Raw genomic sequence first — 20131 nt, forward strand, 5'->3', positions numbered from 1 at the left:
CTCAAACTTACACAGTGCATATTACGAAAAAACGAGTTTTGTTTTGACGTCGAGTGTTCTAGGCGAATTTAAAAATAACACTTCGAATCGCTTAAGCACACATCTAAGCAGGTTAGACTGCAAGTCTGCTATAACAACAATAACGGCAACTTGATAAAACAAGTACTTTAATAAAATAAGAAAAATTGTGCAGCCACAAAGACTCAATTCTTATAAAAATTTCAGAGCATTTTTTTCGCAACGTAAAAGTTAGCTCGGATAATGGCAATCTTGGGCCGCACGGAATGAAATTATTAAATGTACAAATCATATTTAAGCTCACATAAAAAATTTTAATTTAAAACCATTTCAATGCAGCCAAGAGTGTCGTAATTTGCTGTCAGCACTTCCTTCCCCCTTCGCAAATCGTTCCATGTCCAATATCAAAATAATACAATAATCGCCGCTTCTTTTCAAATCTGCATATTTTATTGAAAATTTTGTACCCATCTTCGTTTCATAAATAACTATGCTACTTTAATTAAACCTACAAAATCGGATAACGTATATGTCTGCGTACGTTTTTATACAGAAACGCGAAAAGCGTGTATTATTTTTATATTACAAGTTGTTTAGCTTTTTAACTTTTTTATAAAATTCTTCATTAAATTTTCAAGGCGCTTACATAATTTTGCCGATTTGGATGTTAAAAAAACGAGTTTGACTAATTTATAATATGAATTCAAAAAAGTTCAATTTGAAATACGAAACCTAGTAATTCAATCTGTAATAAGTCGCCTATGGCGGCCGAAAATAAAGCAACAAATTGCAAAATGACGTTGTATTATTTTTCAATTACAATTCACGCTTAATTGCAAAAAAGTTAAAAAGTTACAATATTAGAAAAATAACATACGTAGTATAGTAGGCAATTTGCTTGGAAACGAATTACCATTTGCCATTTTTTCTGTTGTTTTTCAATAATAAAAATATGTATAAGAGAACTCAAGCATAAACTCAATAGTTAAAAAATCACCTTGTTTTTTGGCTTTATGGTGACCTAACAACTGGCGTACTGGCAGACCGTCCGGACGCCGACGTTGGAAGTACCTAGTTGCATTCTTTGTTGTGCTAAGTGCCGCTTCGTGTTGCTGATGGGGTAACCGGTTGCTTGGCTGTTCTGCTCAACTGTTTGTGTTTGAAAAAAATGTTGATTTTGGAAGGTGTCTGTTACCTGCAATGAGTTGGGGTTTTGCCAGTTTGATGGCTCATGTTGCACCAAACGAACAAAGGAAGGTAGTAACGATTGTTTGAACGAGTGTTGATTGTAGTTGCTCGATGATTCGCTGTATTCTTGTAGGTGATTTCTGTAAAAATGCACAGTATTGTGAAAGTTTTTGCGAATACCTCATTTTAATATCTGCTAAAAAAATATACCATCACACAAAATTTATGAAGCCTTCTTTCATCGCTTGTATTAGAGAAAGTAAAGGTAAAATTTTGCTTTATTTAAGGACTTAGGTATGAGGGATGAATGCGCTATATCAGCGATAGCCACGAAAGCTTTTCAAATCGGAAAACGCATGGCAGGATCGAGTTTTTGGTCACAAATGCAATAACGTCAGATACCATAACACATGCGCCAAATCTTCATTGCCAAAATTTAAAACCAGTGAATTGTACACACAAAAGCGAGCTTTCAAGGTTATTTCGCCATTTGAGGCGGCTAGGACGTAGGATACCGAATTGTTAGTAAACGGTTGTGGACGACATCAACTTAGTATATCCAGTTACGATTTTTTTAAATTTTGTTAAATCATAATCTTTGGTCTTGCAAAGTTAGGGGTTTTCACCCATTTCAGTTAGAATATCGTTCGTTTTTATTTTAATTTAACATTTATTTTTAAAAGGCTTTCGTGGCGTGTTTAAACGAATATTTCTGTACCGCAAATTGTTAACTTATTTTTTTATATTTTTTTAAGCAACTTAGGTCTAACATTATTTTTCCATATTTTTTAACTGCTGTATTAAAAGATAATATTTTCTTATTTAAATAACTTATTGACTATTTTAAATTATACGAGAAAAAAATACAAGTTAACCGTATCATAAATTATTGTTACCTTTGTAAAGCGGGTATGAAAAAACTGAGTTTTCCACTAAATCACACATCAACTTCAATCCCTTCACTTCCACCACATTACTTTATAACTTCCCAACACACAAAATCTTTTTCTCCTACTAAATAAGAATTAAGAGGCAATTTGCAAATTGATTTTTGTTTTAACAATTACCTCGGTATGGGTGAATGTGTGCGCAGTTTACTGAGCGTACGAACGAAGGAGCGAACTGGCGTACGAATGAATGCGTACGCGGGTCACTTAAAATCTACAAATGATATTGGTATGGTAATCTTCACTTGTTGACTTCCAGAACATACAGTACGAAAAATACGAGTATTAATTTGCTTCTTTTTTGTCACTTTGTTATTATTATTTTTTTTTTTTTTTTTGCTTTAAACTACATATCAGAAAAAATCCAAAAAATAGAAAAAGTACCTTGTAATAGAGTTGGTTCGAAGAGGACTGGTCTTGTAGTCGCAAAAGAACTGGGTTCTGGAGGACATTCAGTCACTCGTGTGCGCATGTGTGACTATAGTCACTTATCTTCGTTTTGTAAGTAAATTCACGCTATGAAAAGTTAAACAAAAAACTCAAAAATTAAAACCAACTACCTTGAAAATAAGCTGTTTTTTAATCTATTTTGTGTTTAATTTTTGCTTCAAATGTACCTCGAAATGACGTTGCCAACGTAAAGGATTTTATAGCCTGACAATCGCACAACCTACGGCAATTCACGGCGGCATTTCGCAACAACTAATGCCAAGTGAGAGTAGAGTCTCATGGAGTTAAGTAGAGCAAACCGCTGGTTAGCGTTACAGGCAGTTACGCTGCAACGCCTTCAATGTGCATGAATGTCTCTGCTCCTAACAATTAAAAGTATTGATTTATTTTTTTAGTTTTACATTAATTTTACAACATTAAAACTTATTAGATAAATGAAAATCATTTTAAAGGCAATCTCCTTTGCCTAAACTATTCTATTTCTGTTTTTTTTTTTTTTTTTGTATTTTTTTTTTGTATTTTGAAGAAAATTCTGTAATATCTGTAAATTTAAATATTAAATAAAATATCTATTGGCGATTCAACTGCGTCAGAGTACACAATATACAAGAGTTGTATTAAATCATTAATAACAAAAACGTTTAGACAAATGCTGTCCCACACAAAGACATTCAGTCCACTCTAGACAAACACAAATCAAATCCTACATCAATCATAATTCTCGTTACTTAACTCAAGAGAATATTTTCCAATCGAAACCCCAAAAATGTTAACCCCACATTTTGTTATTTTATTCTTATGAAAACAATGTAGCACGCGTTTGCTTTGAAAATTATGCATTGATTGTAGAAATATGTGTTTTATGTAAATATTCTTAAATAGAAATACTGTTAAAATAATATTTTCACTCACCTTGTTCTACGAATTGAGAATATTCTTTTATTTAGATTATGCTAGATTTTTAAGTTATATAGTTTGTTTTTGGGGAGAGTACCTCAATCCGCCACGTACGAATGCGTGTAATTAATAGCGGCTGCGACTACGGCTCCGGCTGTGACTATGACGATCCCGACTGCTGCGACGATGACTGCTGCGCGAATGCGATCGTCTGCGATGCGTTGATTTATGATGATCTGAAATTATTAAAACCAATTAATAGTTGAGAAAAATGTATTTGTGTAAACATTTTTGGCTTACGTCGGTGTCTATCGGCTGAGTGTCGGTTGCTGTGATCGCGTGAACGTCCACGATAATCACGCTCTCGTTCACATTCGCGATCACGATGATCATGATGCTCGCTGAGATAAGAAATTACGAAAGGTATGCATTATTTTTTGGAAACTACTAAGCAAGAGCATGTTTACCGTCTACGGTCGTTATGATGGCTATAACTGCTACGTTGAGCGCTGCGTTGCTCACGTTCCTCACGTCTCTTGCGCTCCTCCTCTTCTCTATCCTTTTGCCTGCGCTCGTGTATTTCTTCTACGGCTTTGCGCAAGCGCGAATACCCCAGATGTTGTTTGCCCATGAGATGGTCTTCAATACGCTGTTGAGCGTCGCCAACAATGAGAAACGCCCCACAGATTTCACAAACTTCCATTTGCTTCTCGGGTAGGGTCCCCAAATCCTGCATCCAAGGCAGCATTTTCTTTTCACTGCCACTGGCGCTCGAACTTTCTTCATTTTTTGGTGATTTATCGCATTCGGATTTCTCAATGATGGTGTCCGGTGGTGGCGTAGTTAAAGCTTCTTTAAGCGCTCCATTTGCCTGTTGGTGTATTTGTTGCTGTTGTTCGTGCTGGGCGACCAATGCCTCCTTCTCATCTTTCAATTGCTCGCACAGCGCCATAAGATCCTTGGCCTGATCAACATCACCGCGTATTCCAGCTTCCTCTGCTTCGGAGAGTAACTTTTTTATGCGAGCGTTCATATTATTCAGCTGCTCCTGGTACTTCGACAGTGGTATTGTTGGTATAGGCTGATCACGATGCATGAGCTGCAGTCGCTGTTTGCCTTTTTGTATTTTTCGATCCACATCATTTAGCATATTATTGCAAAACCTTAAGAACTCATCTTCGTAAGATCGTTTTCGCGGAGATGGGCGTGCTTCATCATACATCCGTTTCGCCTCGTCATCGTGGATTTGAGTGCATGGTCCCAAATCGGCTCGAGTATTAATAAAAAGGTCATGCGGACAGAATTTAACTATATAGTATTGGCAGAACTGTAATGAAGCCATAAAAAAACAAAAACAATAATCAACGTTATTTCTAGATACATCATAACGAGCGCGGCTTTATTGTTCCGCATGTGTTATCGATTTTGCAACAAACTACCAAAAACCCTACAAATGGTACAAGAGTGTTTGTATGTTTGATGGCAAATTAATTCATTATACTTACATCGGGATCATCCCAACTGATTTTACGTGGCGCCTCTGATGGATGTAAATTTCGATTACGACCCATAAGTTCGTCAAGCATTTGACGGGCTGCGTCCACCATGATTGAATTCTATATATATATATATATTTACTGAATTCTAAAATGTAGGGGTCAAATGTGAAACTTTCGGCAACGCACTTTCGATGCCACAATTAAATTACTTGCGCGAGTACATAAACAAGAAATTAAGATCTTTGTGTTATACTTTGCGTGTTTATAAAATACTATCGATTTTTCTCGTTTATAACTTTTATTCACGACTTTTTGATACGTTTATGTATACTCCAAAACTATAGATTTTCCATCCAAAGTATATTTTTTTCATCAAAACTATTCTTAATGGTAGCTGTGGTAATCGAAATAGCCTGTAGCCGATTTAACAAACACGATGACAGAACGAGAATGTGAAAAGCATCCTTGCCATGTTATGGTAAAAAGAAAAAGCACATGGTTGCATATGATTAGCCATGAACCAATTACTAAATATCATATAATCGTTCAACCGTGGGCTGTAATCGAATTTGTAAAAAAAGTTCGTCACGTTCTGCTTTTTGGAATTTTTCGTTTAGTTTATATTTCATGCTTCTTTTACATTTTCCGCATTTAAAAATCGACCTGTTCTGTTACTCCACGATTGTAAACCACTTTCTACCATGAAAATCATATTTTTTTAAAACTTTGTTAATTTTCAATCAATTAAGGAATGCGAGCTGTCAATTTCATGGCATGCGGAAAAATCATTTCATAACTTTTCATAAAGAAAATCAATTTTTCGGGCAGAAAAAAAGTTATTAAACGCGAAATAAAAAAAATATCAGTAGCTCAATATATTCACTGCCTAACGTTGTTTCAAACATCACTTTGAAAGGAAACGCGAACTATAAGATTGCACTATATGTATTTATATATGCTTCTGTACTGTTTGACAAATAGATTCAATATTATTATAATGAGCGCGAAAAAATTCTTGAAATAGGTCACAAGATTTTTATTTGAAAAGCGATGAATTTTCGCATATTAATTTACTAAAGGAACTGAAACTGGCGTCACCTGCGGAATTAAAAGATTTTTTGGATCTATTTGTTTATAAATCTAAAAAAAAAAAAATTCGAACGCATCTCTTTTTTTTAATTTATATTACATATATCCAAGACAAAACACAATTACAACTGCTGGACCCAACAGTATATATACAGACATTAAACCATTACCAGACAGAACCATAGGGAGACTTCTACCGCTTTCCTATATTCCTACTCCGAATGGCGTCATCGGAGTCCAGCCACCACCGATCACAGAAGAAGAGCTTCAGCTACCTCCTGAGATCAGCGTAACTTTGGCTCAATTACGTTCTGGATATTTTAGTACTTATCCAGAATCGACCCGGACATACCCAATATACATATGTCCAGCATGTGAAGGCACACAATACGGCACTAACCACCTATTTACTAACCTACTCACCTAACACTGGACCCAACCTGACAAAACAACACATTTCTTGTGTATAGCCTTAGATGAGTTAGACGAAGACCACCGGTGACTAAAACACACTGGCAGGGTTCAGTAAGCTGCTACAACTCCAACAACAACCAAAGAAAAGAAATTATGCACAAGCGCACAAACTTTCTTACCATGGCCTCATCCTTATAAAAACTGCTTTTGGAGCTATATTTATAATTCGTGCTTTTTCTATTTTACACACGGTACTTCATTTTCATTAGTTTGTTTAGTTTAAATGTCACAAATCGCAATATTACCATGCCATTCACTGAATTTTCGCAAACATGTAATTTATGCTCCTTTGTATTATTTAAGTGCCTGACGTCACACTTTTCAAAATCGCGAAAAATAAAATAACGGTTTTGGGAAGACGCCAGCTTTTGCATTCAATTCGCCTTAATTCTTGGCATACTAAAGCTTTATATCTGGTCCAAGGCGAATTCATCTAAGGTGATGTTATTACAACAGTTGATTTGTTGTTTTTTCTTTCATTTTGGCGGCTTAAATTTCAAAGCGATCTGTTTTTAATCGATGTTTATGGAAAGTAACCTGTCTATTTTGACATTTATGCCCGCCCAAGGACCATCACTTCAGCAGCATTCACCACAAAGAGATCGATCCCAATTACGTTCCGTTAACCTACACCCATCGAGATACACATTTTTTCACCTGCAAAACCTGATTGTTCGTTCATGAAAGTAGTAACTCATGACAAAATTTATTTGCGCATTTCAATATTTTTAAATAAAAAGAATACGATTAGGAAACAATTTTGCGAAAGGACGAAGCTACGTCTACTTTTATCAAAAGCCGAAAACTACTACTAACCTGAACTTGTTTCACGCATAGCAAGTTTATTTCTCTTTCAATACTTCCTTCATCTACATACTTACATATGTATGTATATATTCACATATCACTGTAACTTTCTAAAACACATTTGATATTTCGGGTTATCATAATAAAATTACAAATTCACTAACCAAAAATATAAATTGTTTGACTTGCGCAGCAAAAAGGGCTTCTACTGTTAACCGACTGATAACCGAAAAATGGCTTTCGGACCGCCTACGCGCCGATTACTTGTATTAGATTTTGACGAGACGTTAACGTCTATAGATCCGGTATTCCTCCTACGCGATTTGCTACCCGTAAATCGACGGCCCAAAGAGCCTAATTTTACGAGAGTTGGCTGGATTGACTATACGAACTCGCTATTAAGAGAGCTGTGCTCATCAGGCTTTTCAGTGGTAGAGTTACGGAGCCTCATTGCGGCCATACCGCCAGTTCCCAGTATGGTGGAATTTGTGCAACATCTATACGATTCGTGTGATCCCAAATACGACATCATCATTATAAGCGACACCAGCTCAATTTTCATTCAGGACTGGCTTGCCAATCATAAACTGACCAAATGTATCAAAGCCGTTTTCACGAATCCAGCTTTCGTTGTAAGCAACGATGGGCTCTTGATGCGACCCTACCACAGTAACACGTGCCCGTTAAGTCCACCTAACATGTGCAAGCGTTCCATTCTGGAGAACTATGTGTCGAAGCGACATGAAATGGGCATCAATTACGAACGGACGATTTTCGTTGCGGATGGCGCGCATGATTATTGTCCTATGTTGGGTATACGTAGAGATGATATAGTGTGTGTTCGCAAGGGAAAGGATTTGGAGCAGAGAGTACGTTGCTACCGCAGAAAGTGCAAGGTACGGCCGCTGTTATTGTTGTGGAGTACTGGACATGAGTTGCTGTCGTTGCTGGAGTCAGTAATGGACTGCGTGGCTATTTCATGTTTTTGAGCGTTTTTGAGGGTACTTGAAAGGAATTTTGCTTAAATTAATAAAATTGTAGCAAAAATTAGTTACACGATAATAAAAGGTTATGGTTATATTGCAAACAGTGAGAACTTGATCCAAAAACCAAAAACAAGCCTAACCAACATTTATAATTTTCTTTATACCAATTCCAGTATTCATATTTTTGGCAAAATAAATTATTGTAGAAAAATAACCGCATATTTTATTTTTATTATAATTATCATATCATTAAAATAGTATCATAGCATTTATTTGGGTAAATTAATTACTTTATTACAGTAAATTAACCTGGAGCGTATATCGCCTCCAACGCGCCACAACTGCGGAGAGGAGGCGTCCGTAAGGGACAGATAGTGCACTTTTCTTTTGTAGACTTAAATATTCGTTTGCTTCTTACTGCTTAGTTGGTATTTAAGAACTAATTTTTAGATAAGAAATAAAAAAATACAAATTATATAGGATCCAAGAGAACCAATTGTGTTCATGTACGCATTTTTGTTGATTTTTATTAACTACATTATTTTTGTCAACACACTTACAATTCTATAATAATTGTATATGGATTAAAATCATGTAAAGCAAACGCAGCGGCGGAGAGTGTGTGGCATTATCAGAAAAGTTTAAAATTGAGAGAACCCGCATTAAGGGGTTCGAAGTCATTGTCAAGAAAAGCAACAGCAAAAATAATAAAAGCAATTACTTGCTTTTTAGAAAACAACAAACACTTCATAACCATAACTACATAAGTTAGCTAAAAAAAACTTAACGATTTAAAAACTACATCTAAGGATTGCATATTCAAACATTAAAAATTAAATTGCAGCAATTGGAAAACCACATAGAAATATTTCATCTTCATAAGGCGCAACTGAAGCTCTGCATAGATTGCATTTTTCGACAATTGCCACTCCGCCGCTTGAAATATAGTTTGTTCGACAACTAATGTTGCTTTTTTGTTATATCTTTAAATACATTTTCTTTGTAATATAATATTACAGTTTATGGTGTTGTATACAAAGTGAATTTTACGCATTATTTAGTTAAATATTAAATTTAATAAGTTTTATTACATTTTTATTATGGTTTAATTTGTTTCCTCTTAGCTTTACTTAAGACTTAAATTAACTCTTATGTGCATTATTTGACATTTTATAAAGACATGATTGTGTTTGCAAGCAGCAAACCTTTTACTTTTGTTTTAGTAGTAACTAATGTACGTAAACATTTGATTTTAATTTAAATATTCATTATTTCCTGTTTGCACTATAATACATTTGATAAATTAAAACTTTAGGTTTAACGTTTTAGAGTAGGCGAATCGAGCATATATTCCATAAATTTAGCTTATCAGTAAACAGAACTAAACATATAAACTTAATTAAAAATTAAAACTAAAAACTTAATTTTCAACTCAAATCATAAACAAAGTCGTTAAGGTTCATGAATAGGCGTTAAGTTTGTCATCAATTCTTCAATAATATGCTCAAAGCGCAGTATCTTTAAACTTAAGACGAAATGTAAATTTCTGCTTTGAACTTGTGAATGTTTTAGTAAAATTTTAAGATGCTTTCGTTCCTCATTCACATCCCCATCCACGGTGTTTTAGAGCAGCTCATGCACCAACATACTTTGTTCAGTTGTCGCCGCACTTCATTGCTACTACATATCTGTTAGGCTACTACGCTTGGGGCAGTAACGTATCACCCCCACTCAGGCAACAACGGGCGGTGGCGGCGGCAGCGTACTGGCTGCGCTAGATTTGTTCATTGCAGGCGCAACAGCTGGGGTGGCACCTTTGGTGCATGCACCATTGCTATTCGTTGCTTCATTGGCTATCGCGGTGGCACCAACAGTCGACGCGTGAGGTTGCGGTAGGATTTTTACTGGCTGTTTTTGTTGCATTGCGGCGGGTGACGACGACTGATTCGATGCACACGTGGCTACTACGCTGCTAACGCATGGGCTGGCTATTTGAACACGTTTTACGCTCTTCGAGCGGCCGCATGGCACACACAACATGGAGCATTGTTCACGCAATTTCGTGATGTGATCTATTCTATACTCGTTAATCCACTTTACTTTCTTGTGTTTGACTTGTTTGATCTTCTCGCCATTTGGCGAGATTAGAGTTGGTTGTTGCGGCAAGCCCTCTGGTTTGGTGGCGCCGCAACGAATGCAAATACTGCAACGATCACAACTCCATCGACCTGGTAAACCGATAAACGTTAGTAATCTTATCATTGTACTTATAAAATTTGGCAGTACTCACCATCTGGCACGGCTTTGATGCCCAGGCAATAAATGTGAAAGCCTCGATCGCACTGCTCGCAGTATAACATTTTGTTCTGATCCTTCTTTCCTTTGCATTTAATGCAGCATTTACACTCGGTACACTGCCAGTTGTAGTTCCTCACACGCGCCACCATGCGATGTGGCATTTCAATACAACTCGGGTGTACTGCAAAGAGAGCAATGTATAGTTTAAACTCGAGTACTTAAAAAAGATTTTCTAAGCTGATCAATTACCTCTGCGTCGACATGTGTAACAGCATATAAAGACCTCGGGCAGATTTTTCATATTTCGATTCTGCACAAGTTGACAAACGCCACAGGTGACTGGCGTGTTGCTCTCCTCTTCAGATGACGACGAAGTATCACCGTTTGAGCTATCCGAATCGGTATCCGAGTCCTTTAATAAGAAAAGTTCAAATACCCTCAAGTTCTTGTTCAGTTCTATTAATTTTGTATAACTTACCGTTTCACTTTCACTGTCCGATGAGGACAACGCGGACTCTGTTGCACTGTCGCTTTCCACTTTATAGCTTTCCTCTGCTGACTTCACGTTATCACAATTTGCCTTTGAGGCATAGCGTGAACGCCCGCTACATCGCAGATCGTTTGCTGCCGTGGTGCTTTCCATACAGTTGCCAATGGTGGCCTGTGCGTCTGCTGCATTAGCAGTCAGACTTGTAACCTGAGCGCTCTGGCGATCAACCAATGGCTTTGTATCCAACTCATATTGCGTCATACGTTCAGCCAGCAAACGTGGGTCCTGAAGAACCGTGTTAAGCGGGAAACAACTGCAAATCAAGAAAAAAAATTTCGCTGCTGAGCCTTAATTAAACTTGGCATTTCCTTTCTCATTTACCTCAACTCAAATGGCGTGTATTGACGATATTCCGCATAAAACTGGCCCGGTATAACTGCTACGGGGTAACTGGTGTTCAGATCCCGTGTCGGCGTAGTGTTGCGCGGTTGCAGCAAGGTTGGTGGTTCAGGTATTTGCTCGGCTTTGGCGGCCTCTGCCACTGACTCAGCTACAGGCCTATTCACAAGAGTTGCAATGGGTGCTGTTGCAGGCAATGGCACATTCACTGTTAACGTCTGCAAGTCTAGGCATGCTAAACGTTCCTCCTTGCGGCTGCAAATACAATAAATACAGAGTTTTAAATTTTAAAAGCCTGTTCAACTTTATTCTTTTTTTTTTTTATTTGAAGAATATGTTACCTCCTATTGAAGTAAGAATTCCATTTGCTGGCTGATAGCAGAGCACGTTCACGTGCTTGCAGCCCACGACCAGACACATTGAGACCCAATGCTTTCTGTTTCGCCTCGATTTCGCGCAGATGCTTTTGCCGTATGAAATCCTTATACTCCTCGTACTTTTCATAGAAATCTGTATACATAATGTCCAGTATGTCGGATGCCCAGACTGCCGTAATGCCTAAATCGCACATACGTTCTGAAACGAGGCCTTTCTCCTGCAACCAATTACGCTCCTCCATGTCGATTTGGCGACGTGGCAAATCAGGATATTTTCGCTTAAAGCTCTTAATTCCCAAATATAAAGCGACCTGCTCTTGGATCATGAAAGTATCGCGATTCTTCGATGGGCAACAACCTTTTGGAGGTGGCCACTCATACTCGGCAATCGCTGAGACGGTAATTTCGGCGCTGAAATGATTATTATTTTTTAGCTTTCCAAGTTTGTTGTAGAAAATAAAAACTTACTCTTCAGCAACGCAAACTTCCATTTTCTTCTTCTTTGGACGTTTGATAACGCTGCCATTTTGGACTGCAGTCACAGTGTTTGGATCCAAGATGCTATTCGTGCTCACCACTGAGGATTGCGACTCATCATTGTTAAGAAAATCGGGTTGTCTAAAAATTTACAAGCAAAAACAATAAAAACCGTTACAAAATGTTTATATATATTCATTAAACAAGCTTTTACCTCAAAGGAGTTAGTGGCTCCGGTGGCAGCTGTATGTGCGTATGACTCAAGTCGGCGCTCATGCGTGTATCCTCTTCAAACACTTGTGGGGACTGTTAAAACAAAATAATAGCGAAATGTTTTAGCAATAAAAGCAGGAAAAAGTTTCAAATATGAACACTCAATTATTTCAATTACAATGGTTTCGTGAAAAATTAATTAAACAAAACTAAATACATTTAGAAGGTAAATTTTTTCAATTTCTATTGTCGCACCATTTTTCGCCCTCTCTGCAGCGCTTGATGAATATAAAACTGAAACGCATCAATGCAAAGTAATTGCGATTGTTGCATAAGTAGTTAATTAACTGAAAATTTAATTTAACATTAACAACAACAGCAGCACTACTATTCTCGCTGGATATCGCTTCATATGACCGCATAATAAAACAAAAGCAAGAGCACAGGGGCACGACATCACCAAATGGGGGTTCACTTAATTCCCAACTTGGGTACACAGGGCAGGGGAAATTTATTTGTAGTTGGCTGGGGAAGATATTCGAACATTCGTAAATTCATATTCGAAAGAAGCCCTATTTATCTCTGTTGGCCGTCAGGTCTCACCGCGCACCACACTTTTACAATGGTTTTCCTAAGTGGTAGGTATAGGTAAAATACACCACAAGGAAAGCGGGGAACAAAGAAAAGCGTAAAAAGCAGCTGCTCCGCACACCTGAATATTTCTGATATTCAATGATTACGAAGTGGTATGCGGAGATGATGACGTTCGCATGCTGTCGGTATGAGCAATGGAAGCACCGATGAACGCCGCTTGCGGTGCGCGTAAATAGATATGTGTGTGTTTGCTTTTTTATATGCTTTGCACGTTTGCATTGGTAAAGTGAATTGGCGAAACAGCGAAGTAATAAAATGTACTAAATTAATATAAAAAAGAAAAAACGGCGAAAGCACGAAGACGAATGAAATAAGGAAAAAAATAACAAAAAGACAAGACTTACTAGAGCACCATAATGCAGGTGCTAGAAAATGTAGCGCACAGATAAATTTAGAAGAATCAGTGGAAGCGCTCATAACAACTAGTGAAGCGTCGGTTTTTGGACATTGATTGTACACGATTTTAGGATTATTCGCGTCAACAAATTTCGCTTATTTCAATATATAGGAACATCTGAGTGTATGTATGTATAAATTGAAACACTTACCGGACTGAAGAGGCCTTTCATTCGTTCTGGGTCGGGTGTATGCTTCAGACCACCAATGCATCGTGGCCGACTAAGCGCGATTTGCTTAGCGACAGCGCTGGCTCCACGGCCCAAACGATGCGCACGACTGCCACGTCCGCTCCCACGGCCAGAACCACGTCCACGACCGCGTCCACCGCGTCCACGGCCAACAGGTGTGCTCACTATACTTGTGGTCGAATCGTCTAAAACGAAAATAATAAAATCCAAACAACTGAATATTGGTTTTCCAAAACTTTGTTTCAAGAATTTAAATTAATTTCATCATTGCACTATTGGTTCTTTTATTAATTTTTAAGTACTTGTTTGAATTAATATCTATTGTTTTATATTCCTCCTTCTTGCTTTTACGCTACATTTTACTGCCTCAATCAATAATTAATCAATTACAGTCCACCTTTTAGTTTTTCTTTTTACTCACCTCCAGACATACCCGTCCCACTGCCTTCCGCACCACTACCCTGACTGACAGACTCTTCATGGCGCACATCATATTTGCTGCTGTTTATCGTTGTCTGGATCCGCAGCAGATCCGTTTCCATACCTGCGCGGATTGAGTGGGCAGCGCGTAGCTGTTGAGTTGCCATGAGCGATGAGAAATCGTTAGGTCTAAAGACCACATCCGGTACTGGATCAGAAGAGGAGAGTATAGTGGCCGGTGGCAGCATTGAGCTGCTACTTTGATTTTGCACTGCGGCGTTGATTGCACCGGCATTAACGGCAGCACTTCCACCTGCTATGGTCATAGTGGCAGTGGTGCTGCCATTGCTCGCTGACGACGACGACGAGCACATAGTCAAATCGATTTGTGTGGCCAAAGAAATGGACGAAGCTACGCCAGTGCCCAGTTGGCCGCCAGCAGCTGTTGTAACAGTAGCAGAGCTCATTGAGCTGCTTGAGTAGGTAGACGATATGCTGGAATTCGAGCCACCATAGTGATTAAGGACGGACAAACCAGCATCTGACACTGAACTTGCGGTGGTATTGTTAATCGAATTTGAGCCAAAGGTGGCACTGCAGCCACCTAAGACGTTTACCGAGCGTTTGCGATTTTTAATAGACACTTCGCCATTGTTGCCGACAGGTTTCAATTTAGCTACCGGCGTAATTGCGCCACCCGGCAAAAAACTACGTCGGGAACTACGCGCCCCCGTGCGCAAGGCGCGTTCACGTTTCAAAATCTCACTATCATTCACTACCTCTGCACTTTCCTGCTCGTCGACTGGCTGCTCACCATCGACCATATCGATTGCGAGACGTTTACGCAACAGCTCTACACGTCGTGACTTCGAAACAACCTCCGTATCGTCGATACCAATGTTGCCTTCGTTAAATGCTGCTGCCACTGGCATTTGCACGACGTTGGCCGTCGCAGTAGCATTATTGAAGGCATTCTTTTTCGGACGGCCACGCCGTTTGACGACGGGTGTGTGTACAAGCAACTGTTCTGAGGTTGCTCCACTTACTTCATTCGATACGTAACTATTATTAGCTACATCATTGTTCAAATTGTACTGCATGGGATCTTCCTCGTCTAGTGGTATAGCCAGCAGATGTTCGTGGCGTTGTTTGCGTGGACGATGAATGGAAGTCTTTGGCGAAGAGAGATGCATTGCGATGGAGGCGTTATCTGATTGAGCAACATCGTTGGTTATGTCCACGACGTGATGATTGCCACCGAATATGGTGGGTGATGTAGTTATTAATTTCGTATTAGACGACTCATCGTCCGTCAGTATGGTTAAAGTGGCCATGGTATGCGACTCACTATCAATGCGCCGCACTTTATTTGGTGTGATCTGTACCAGAGCAAAAAATATGACATGTATGAAAATTGTGAAAATGGTGCAATAGAATACTAACTAAAACAAAGTAAAATTAAATAGTTTAAATGAAAAAATAATTTATTAACAAAATATTAAATAATTAAAAACATGTTTATCAAATCTGTCCACGCACAGAAAAATGTTATTATTTTTACTTATTATTTTCCTAAGAGCTCTCCACTCATCTAACCCTGAAACCTCTAAAATCGGATAATTCCCTTTTACAACACGCTTTCTTTTCCAATTTTTATTAAATATATATAATTTTTTTTTGTTTCAGCATCCATTAAGTTTCCAATGAAATAAAATTAATTAAGGATAAACAAAAGCCAAGGTAACAGAATTGATCGAACAAAAATTAAGTAAAGAAAAAAGCAATTAAATAAAACTGATTCTAAAGTTTCCTTCTTAACTCACCTCGATGCATTGTTCCGCTACTTCGTTCTCCATCATCAAAGTCGACATGGCGCTCGCGTGCCTTTTCATATTCATATGATTTACCTCATCCGTTGGTGCTGTTGAATCCTCCATAATGTTGTTGTTGTGACTCAAAATATCTGCGCTATTTTCCTCGTAGGCACCGGAACCTGTTGTATCATTCAATCCATCCTCGTTGTTTATATGCAGATTCTCTGGCAACGCAGCGCTATCGTCCAGTGTTAAACGCGGACTGCCCTCCGGAGTATCCAGAATCTCAATCGAATCAATGACCTTCTCCGGTTGCAGTGCCATCTGACATGACATGTTAGCACTCATAGCTGCATTATTTAAGGTCGCGTCCGCAGCATTGGCTGCACACGTTATGGTCGAATTTTGCCGTACACGCGCGCCATTAGCCATTAACCGTTCTGTTAATTGGGGATATTTAATGCTGTTGCTTATTTGCTGTTGCTTCTGTTGTGGCTGGTGGAGGCCATGTTGTTGATGATGCTGTTGCTGTTGCGGCTTCGGCTGTAGTGGCGGAGGTGTACCGTATTTGGTAGCGTTCAGCGACGTATTCAATTGATTGAGCAGGAAACTGTTGGTGTTGTCCAGTGGTGGCGCAGTCTGTATAACGGTCATTTCACGCTGCAGCCGTTCCATGAGTATGGTGGCTTGTGGTGGTTGTTGCGCATCGCTTATTTGAGGATCCGCATCAGTGTAGGTGAAGTGCGCTGGCGATGAGCCAGGCGAGGGTGAGGATGTCAAGTCGACGGTATCAACAACAATCGACAAATCATCAGCGGATAGCGGCGGCTGCATGAGTTGCGATTCTTCAGCGTTTTCCATTTGCAGCGAATCACCATTGCTAACATGAAACACATTGTTGAATACCTGTGGGTCATGTTGCTGCAAACACACATCAATATCCATGTCGTCAGAGTTACGACGTGGCTCCTCAAGGTCCTCCTCTTCAGCAAATGTTGTGTTGTCATTGTTGAAGCCACAAAATTCTTGGCTACTGCTCGATTCGCAACCGTTCACTATTTGCTCGCGCGCATTACTCTCTGTACTTTTTTGTGGACCCAGCGGCCTTTGCGGCGCGGCGCACATGACTGTGGCGTTTGTGTCGATGGCGCTTTTTGGGTCGCTGGATTTTCCACACTTTTTTGAAGCATTACGCTGTGGTTTATCCTCTAAAACTGCTTTCATTTTCAATGTTGGCGACGAAAGATTTTTAATGGTCAGCTTGGGCACCACTTTGTTAGCAGCTGACTCTTCCCCGGCTGAAAGGGGTGGCGATGATTCGCCACTTAGGCATTCATCACTCTCTTCCGAGGATTGATGCTCCATATTGGGTATAGATTTAATAGTTAGTTTGGGGATTTTCTCCTTGCACTCGCTGCTGCCACCATCCTGACTGTTAGTTTTAATTGTCAGCTTTGGCACTACTTTCTCCACAGAAGCGTCACAAATGCTACCTTTCACATCCTGGCGAGATATCATTAGTTTGGGCAGCCTTTCTGGTGACTCCGGCTTGCGGGTGCTGGTCGACAGCTGCCGCACCACAAGCGACGATTGCTTGGGTGATTGTGGCGACACGCTGCCCTCCAAATTCGCCATGGAGATGGTTAGTTTCGGGATTGCATGAATGTGCTCCATTTCGGGTTGCTGGTGCAATGTCTTAATACAAAATTTAGGCGTTGCGGCTTCAGCGGCAGTTTCGTTTGTTTTTATTGTTATCTTGGGTATCTTCTCTGGCGGCGGTGCTGGATCCTCGCTTATGTCGCTTAGCGACTCTTCTACATCCAGAGATTTCGTTTTGATCGTCAACTTTGGTATGATCTGTGCGTTAGAGGTGTCATTGTGCTGCGTTATAATGACTGCGTGTTCCTGACCGGTTTTGATTGTAAGTTTGGGAATTTTACTGTTACCGCTGCCAGCGACATTGCCGCCGTCGTTAGCTTCGGCTTTGTCTTCAACGGAAATAGTCGCTGTAGATGTGCTGATGCAGGCACCTGTTGCATTGGTTTTAATTGTTAGTTTTGGCACCAGCTCCTCGTGCTTCGGAGGCAATGTTTTTATCGTCAGCTTAGGCACAGAACATGTATTATTGGTGGTATTTGAAACCGTACACAACGCGGTGGTGGAAGACAGCGAGGGCACGCCTGCTGACGAAGATGTGCTGGACGATGACGACGAGGAGAAAGCTGGCGAAATTGTGGACATTATCGATTCGCTGGTGCCATCTAGCGATGTTTTTATGGTGAGCTTCGGTATGGGTGGTGGAGTGTGTTCCGCAAGTGATTTTGTAGTTGCTGTGCTGTTCGCCATGGAAGTGGACGCCGGCAATTGACTAATGCTGTTGTTACCATGCAAACTGCCTTGAGAATCGGACATTTTGATCGTAAGCCTAGGCACAATTGAACTGTCCGAACTGTCGTTGGCCGAACGTATTGTCAATTTGGGCACAATGTGTGGTTCGTCGCTGCCTCCAACGACGACGGACGCCTTAATAGTTAGCTTCGGTATTTGTGCACCGATTCTTGTGCTACAGGGCTCTGCCAGCATATCGTCTTCGGCTGAAGACGAATAGTCCGAGGATGCAACATCATTTGTTTTCTTCACGATCGGTCTAATTGTGATTTTCGGCACAATATTTGGACTATTATGTGTGTGTAAGTTGATTTTCAATGGTTCCACTTTGCGGGACGGCTCAGCACCGCTGTAGCCAGCGGCATTGTCTTCCGCAGCTATCAATTCGGTATTGCTCTGAGATTCAATGGAGCGTGCATTTACGCTCGTAGCGTTTGGCTTGGGTAATTTTAGTATTATCTTATGTGATTCGGTGGTTTGCTCAGTTTGCATTACTTGACCTTGCTCGCCACCGGCACTTAAACTCACTGCGTGACCAGCGACAGTATCGCCGCTTGTAGCCACCGTGGTTGTTGTCTGCTCGCGCGCAACCATAATATTGACGTGTCCGTCCTCGTCGCCGATCGTATGTTCCAAACTGCCGTTACTTAAATTACTAATACTATTTTTGCTATTGTTGCTAGCAACAACCGCTGTCCTCAGTTCCGCCTCCTCACCCCTAACGCCTACTGTACTTGTCGCCGCTGCAGCAGAAGTTGTCGGCATTGCCGAGTCTAGAGCGTGCACTGCTCGAGAGAAAGCACAGGCTGCCCCACCTGACTTCAGTATGTTCCGGCTAATGAAAGATGATTGCGTCGATTGATGTGGTGATTGTGATTCATCCTCGCTGGAGGCATCCGTTGTTGTTATGTCGCCACGGTTCTGGGTCGATTGTCTGCCACTACCGCCGCTGCTGCTGCTGCTACACGTCGTGGACAACACACGCTGCGGCGATGAGCTACAATCATTCCCCGTGGAACTGGTGATGCGCGCCGGCGATGTGATCAATGCGTCGATATGCGGCAAATGGCCGGGTGTACTTGTCTGCGTATCACTCGAAGTTGACGTGACGATTTGCTCCTGTTCTTCTGCAATTAAGTTGTTGGCCTGCACGTGAGCCAGGATGGCGTTTTGGTTGCGGCTAACTCGACTGACTGCGTACGAAATGTTCTGTGTTGGATTTTGTGATTCTTCGGACGCTTGATTGTTTGTATCATTCATTGCTTCGCTGCTGCTTCGTTAAGTGTGATGGGTTGCGAAGTCCGACAGAAATGCACCTTGAATTCGTTTAGGATCAATTATCGGGAGAAAAGCGCCATAGCCTAGAGACCAATGTCTGGAATTAAAAAAAAATAAATAAATAAAAAAAGAGGATAGAAACGAATAAATAAATATATGCATACGTGAGAAATGTGTGTGCTCGTCATATAGTTTATTAAAAAAAAAATTGGTAGGTAAATTCCTATAATTATTTTCCTTGTGCAGAAGGTTCAAAAAAACCTTCCGCAATTACACTCACAAATTTTTATTTACATAAAAGCGCAAATCAAAGCCAAACAAAGAGATAACCGCGTATAAGTTCAGCGCCCACCGCAGCAACAGCAAAACTCTTCCTTCGAA

At 40.0% G+C, this 20131-nt stretch overlaps 3 protein-coding genes across 14 annotated transcripts in view; 1 reads left to right on the plus strand and 2 right to left on the minus strand.

Annotated features, from left to right (window-relative positions):
- Positions 1 to 446: 446 nt before the first annotated feature.
- On the minus strand, positions 447 to 5449 carry LOC129237612 (luc7-like protein 3). 9 transcript variants are annotated; one of them, XM_054872463.1, is made up of 7 exons: positions 5006 to 5449; positions 3968 to 4827; positions 3801 to 3901; positions 3516 to 3736; positions 2538 to 2965; positions 2274 to 2367; positions 447 to 2220 (listed from the first exon to the last, which is right to left on the minus strand). In XM_054872463.1, the coding sequence occupies exons 1-4, from the start codon at positions 5105 to 5107 to the stop codon at positions 3627 to 3629; spliced, it is 1173 nt and encodes a 390-aa protein (XP_054728438.1). In that variant the 5' UTR covers positions 5108 to 5449; the 3' UTR covers positions 447 to 2220; positions 2274 to 2367; positions 2538 to 2965; positions 3516 to 3626. The 9 variants fall into 9 exon arrangements, with proteins under 9 accessions (XP_054728438.1, XP_054728431.1, XP_054728432.1 ...); XM_054872456.1 differs by having other exon boundaries at positions 447 to 2669; positions 2771 to 2965; XM_054872457.1 differs by having other exon boundaries at positions 447 to 2367.
- Positions 5450 to 7263: 1814 nt separating this feature from the next.
- LOC129239345 (pyridoxal phosphate phosphatase PHOSPHO2-like) lies at positions 7264 to 8363 on the plus strand. Its single transcript, XM_054874793.1, has one exon. It carries the CDS (start codon positions 7603 to 7605, stop codon positions 8356 to 8358), a length of 756 nt encoding a protein of 251 aa, XP_054730768.1. The 5' UTR covers positions 7264 to 7602; the 3' UTR covers positions 8359 to 8363.
- Positions 8364 to 8552: 189 nt separating this feature from the next.
- The window catches only part of LOC129239344 (supporter of activation of yellow protein), a 34077-nt gene continuing 22498 nt past the window's right edge, over positions 8553 to 20131 (minus strand). For all 4 annotated transcript variants that reach the window (XM_054874790.1, XM_054874788.1, XM_054874789.1 and 1 more), the window contains 11 exons: positions 16094 to 19847; positions 14272 to 15649; positions 13812 to 14035; positions 12611 to 12702; positions 12388 to 12537; positions 11884 to 12330; positions 11525 to 11797; positions 11132 to 11456; positions 10903 to 11065; positions 10646 to 10834; positions 8553 to 10583 (listed from right to left, as the gene is read on the minus strand). In XM_054874790.1, coding sequence (XP_054730765.1) covers positions 10087 to 10583; positions 10646 to 10834; positions 10903 to 11065; positions 11132 to 11456; positions 11525 to 11797; positions 11884 to 12330; positions 12388 to 12537; positions 12611 to 12702; positions 13812 to 14035; positions 14272 to 15649; positions 16094 to 19732 — 7377 coding nt within the window. In that variant the 5' untranslated portion in view covers positions 19733 to 19847 and the 3' untranslated portion in view covers positions 8553 to 10086. The remainder of the gene's footprint in view (positions 10584 to 10645; positions 10835 to 10902; positions 11066 to 11131; positions 11457 to 11524; positions 11798 to 11883; positions 12331 to 12387; positions 12538 to 12610; positions 12703 to 13811; positions 14036 to 14271; positions 15650 to 16093; positions 19848 to 20131) is intronic.

Source organism: Anastrepha obliqua, chromosome 2 (genome assembly GCF_027943255.1).
Source record: "Anastrepha obliqua isolate idAnaObli1 chromosome 2, idAnaObli1_1.0, whole genome shotgun sequence".
Lineage (NCBI taxonomy): Eukaryota > Metazoa > Arthropoda > Insecta > Diptera > Tephritidae > Anastrepha > Anastrepha obliqua.

Coding starts and splice junctions, on each gene's coding strand:
- LOC129237612 (XM_054872462.1), bottom strand. CDS start 5,107: ATGGTGGACGCAGCCCGTCAAATGCTTGACGAACTTATGGGTCGTAAT. Junction 3,902..3,967: donor CATCATAACGACCGTAGACG/GTAAACATGCTC, acceptor TTCTTATCTCAG/CGAGCATCATGATCATCGTG. Junction 3,737..3,800: donor CTCAGCCGATAGACACCGAC/GTAAGCCAAAAA, acceptor TAATAATTTCAG/ATCATCATAAATCAACGCAT.
- LOC129239345 (XM_054874793.1), top strand. CDS start 7,603: ATGGCTTTCGGACCGCCTACGCGCCGATTACTTGTATTAGATTTTGAC.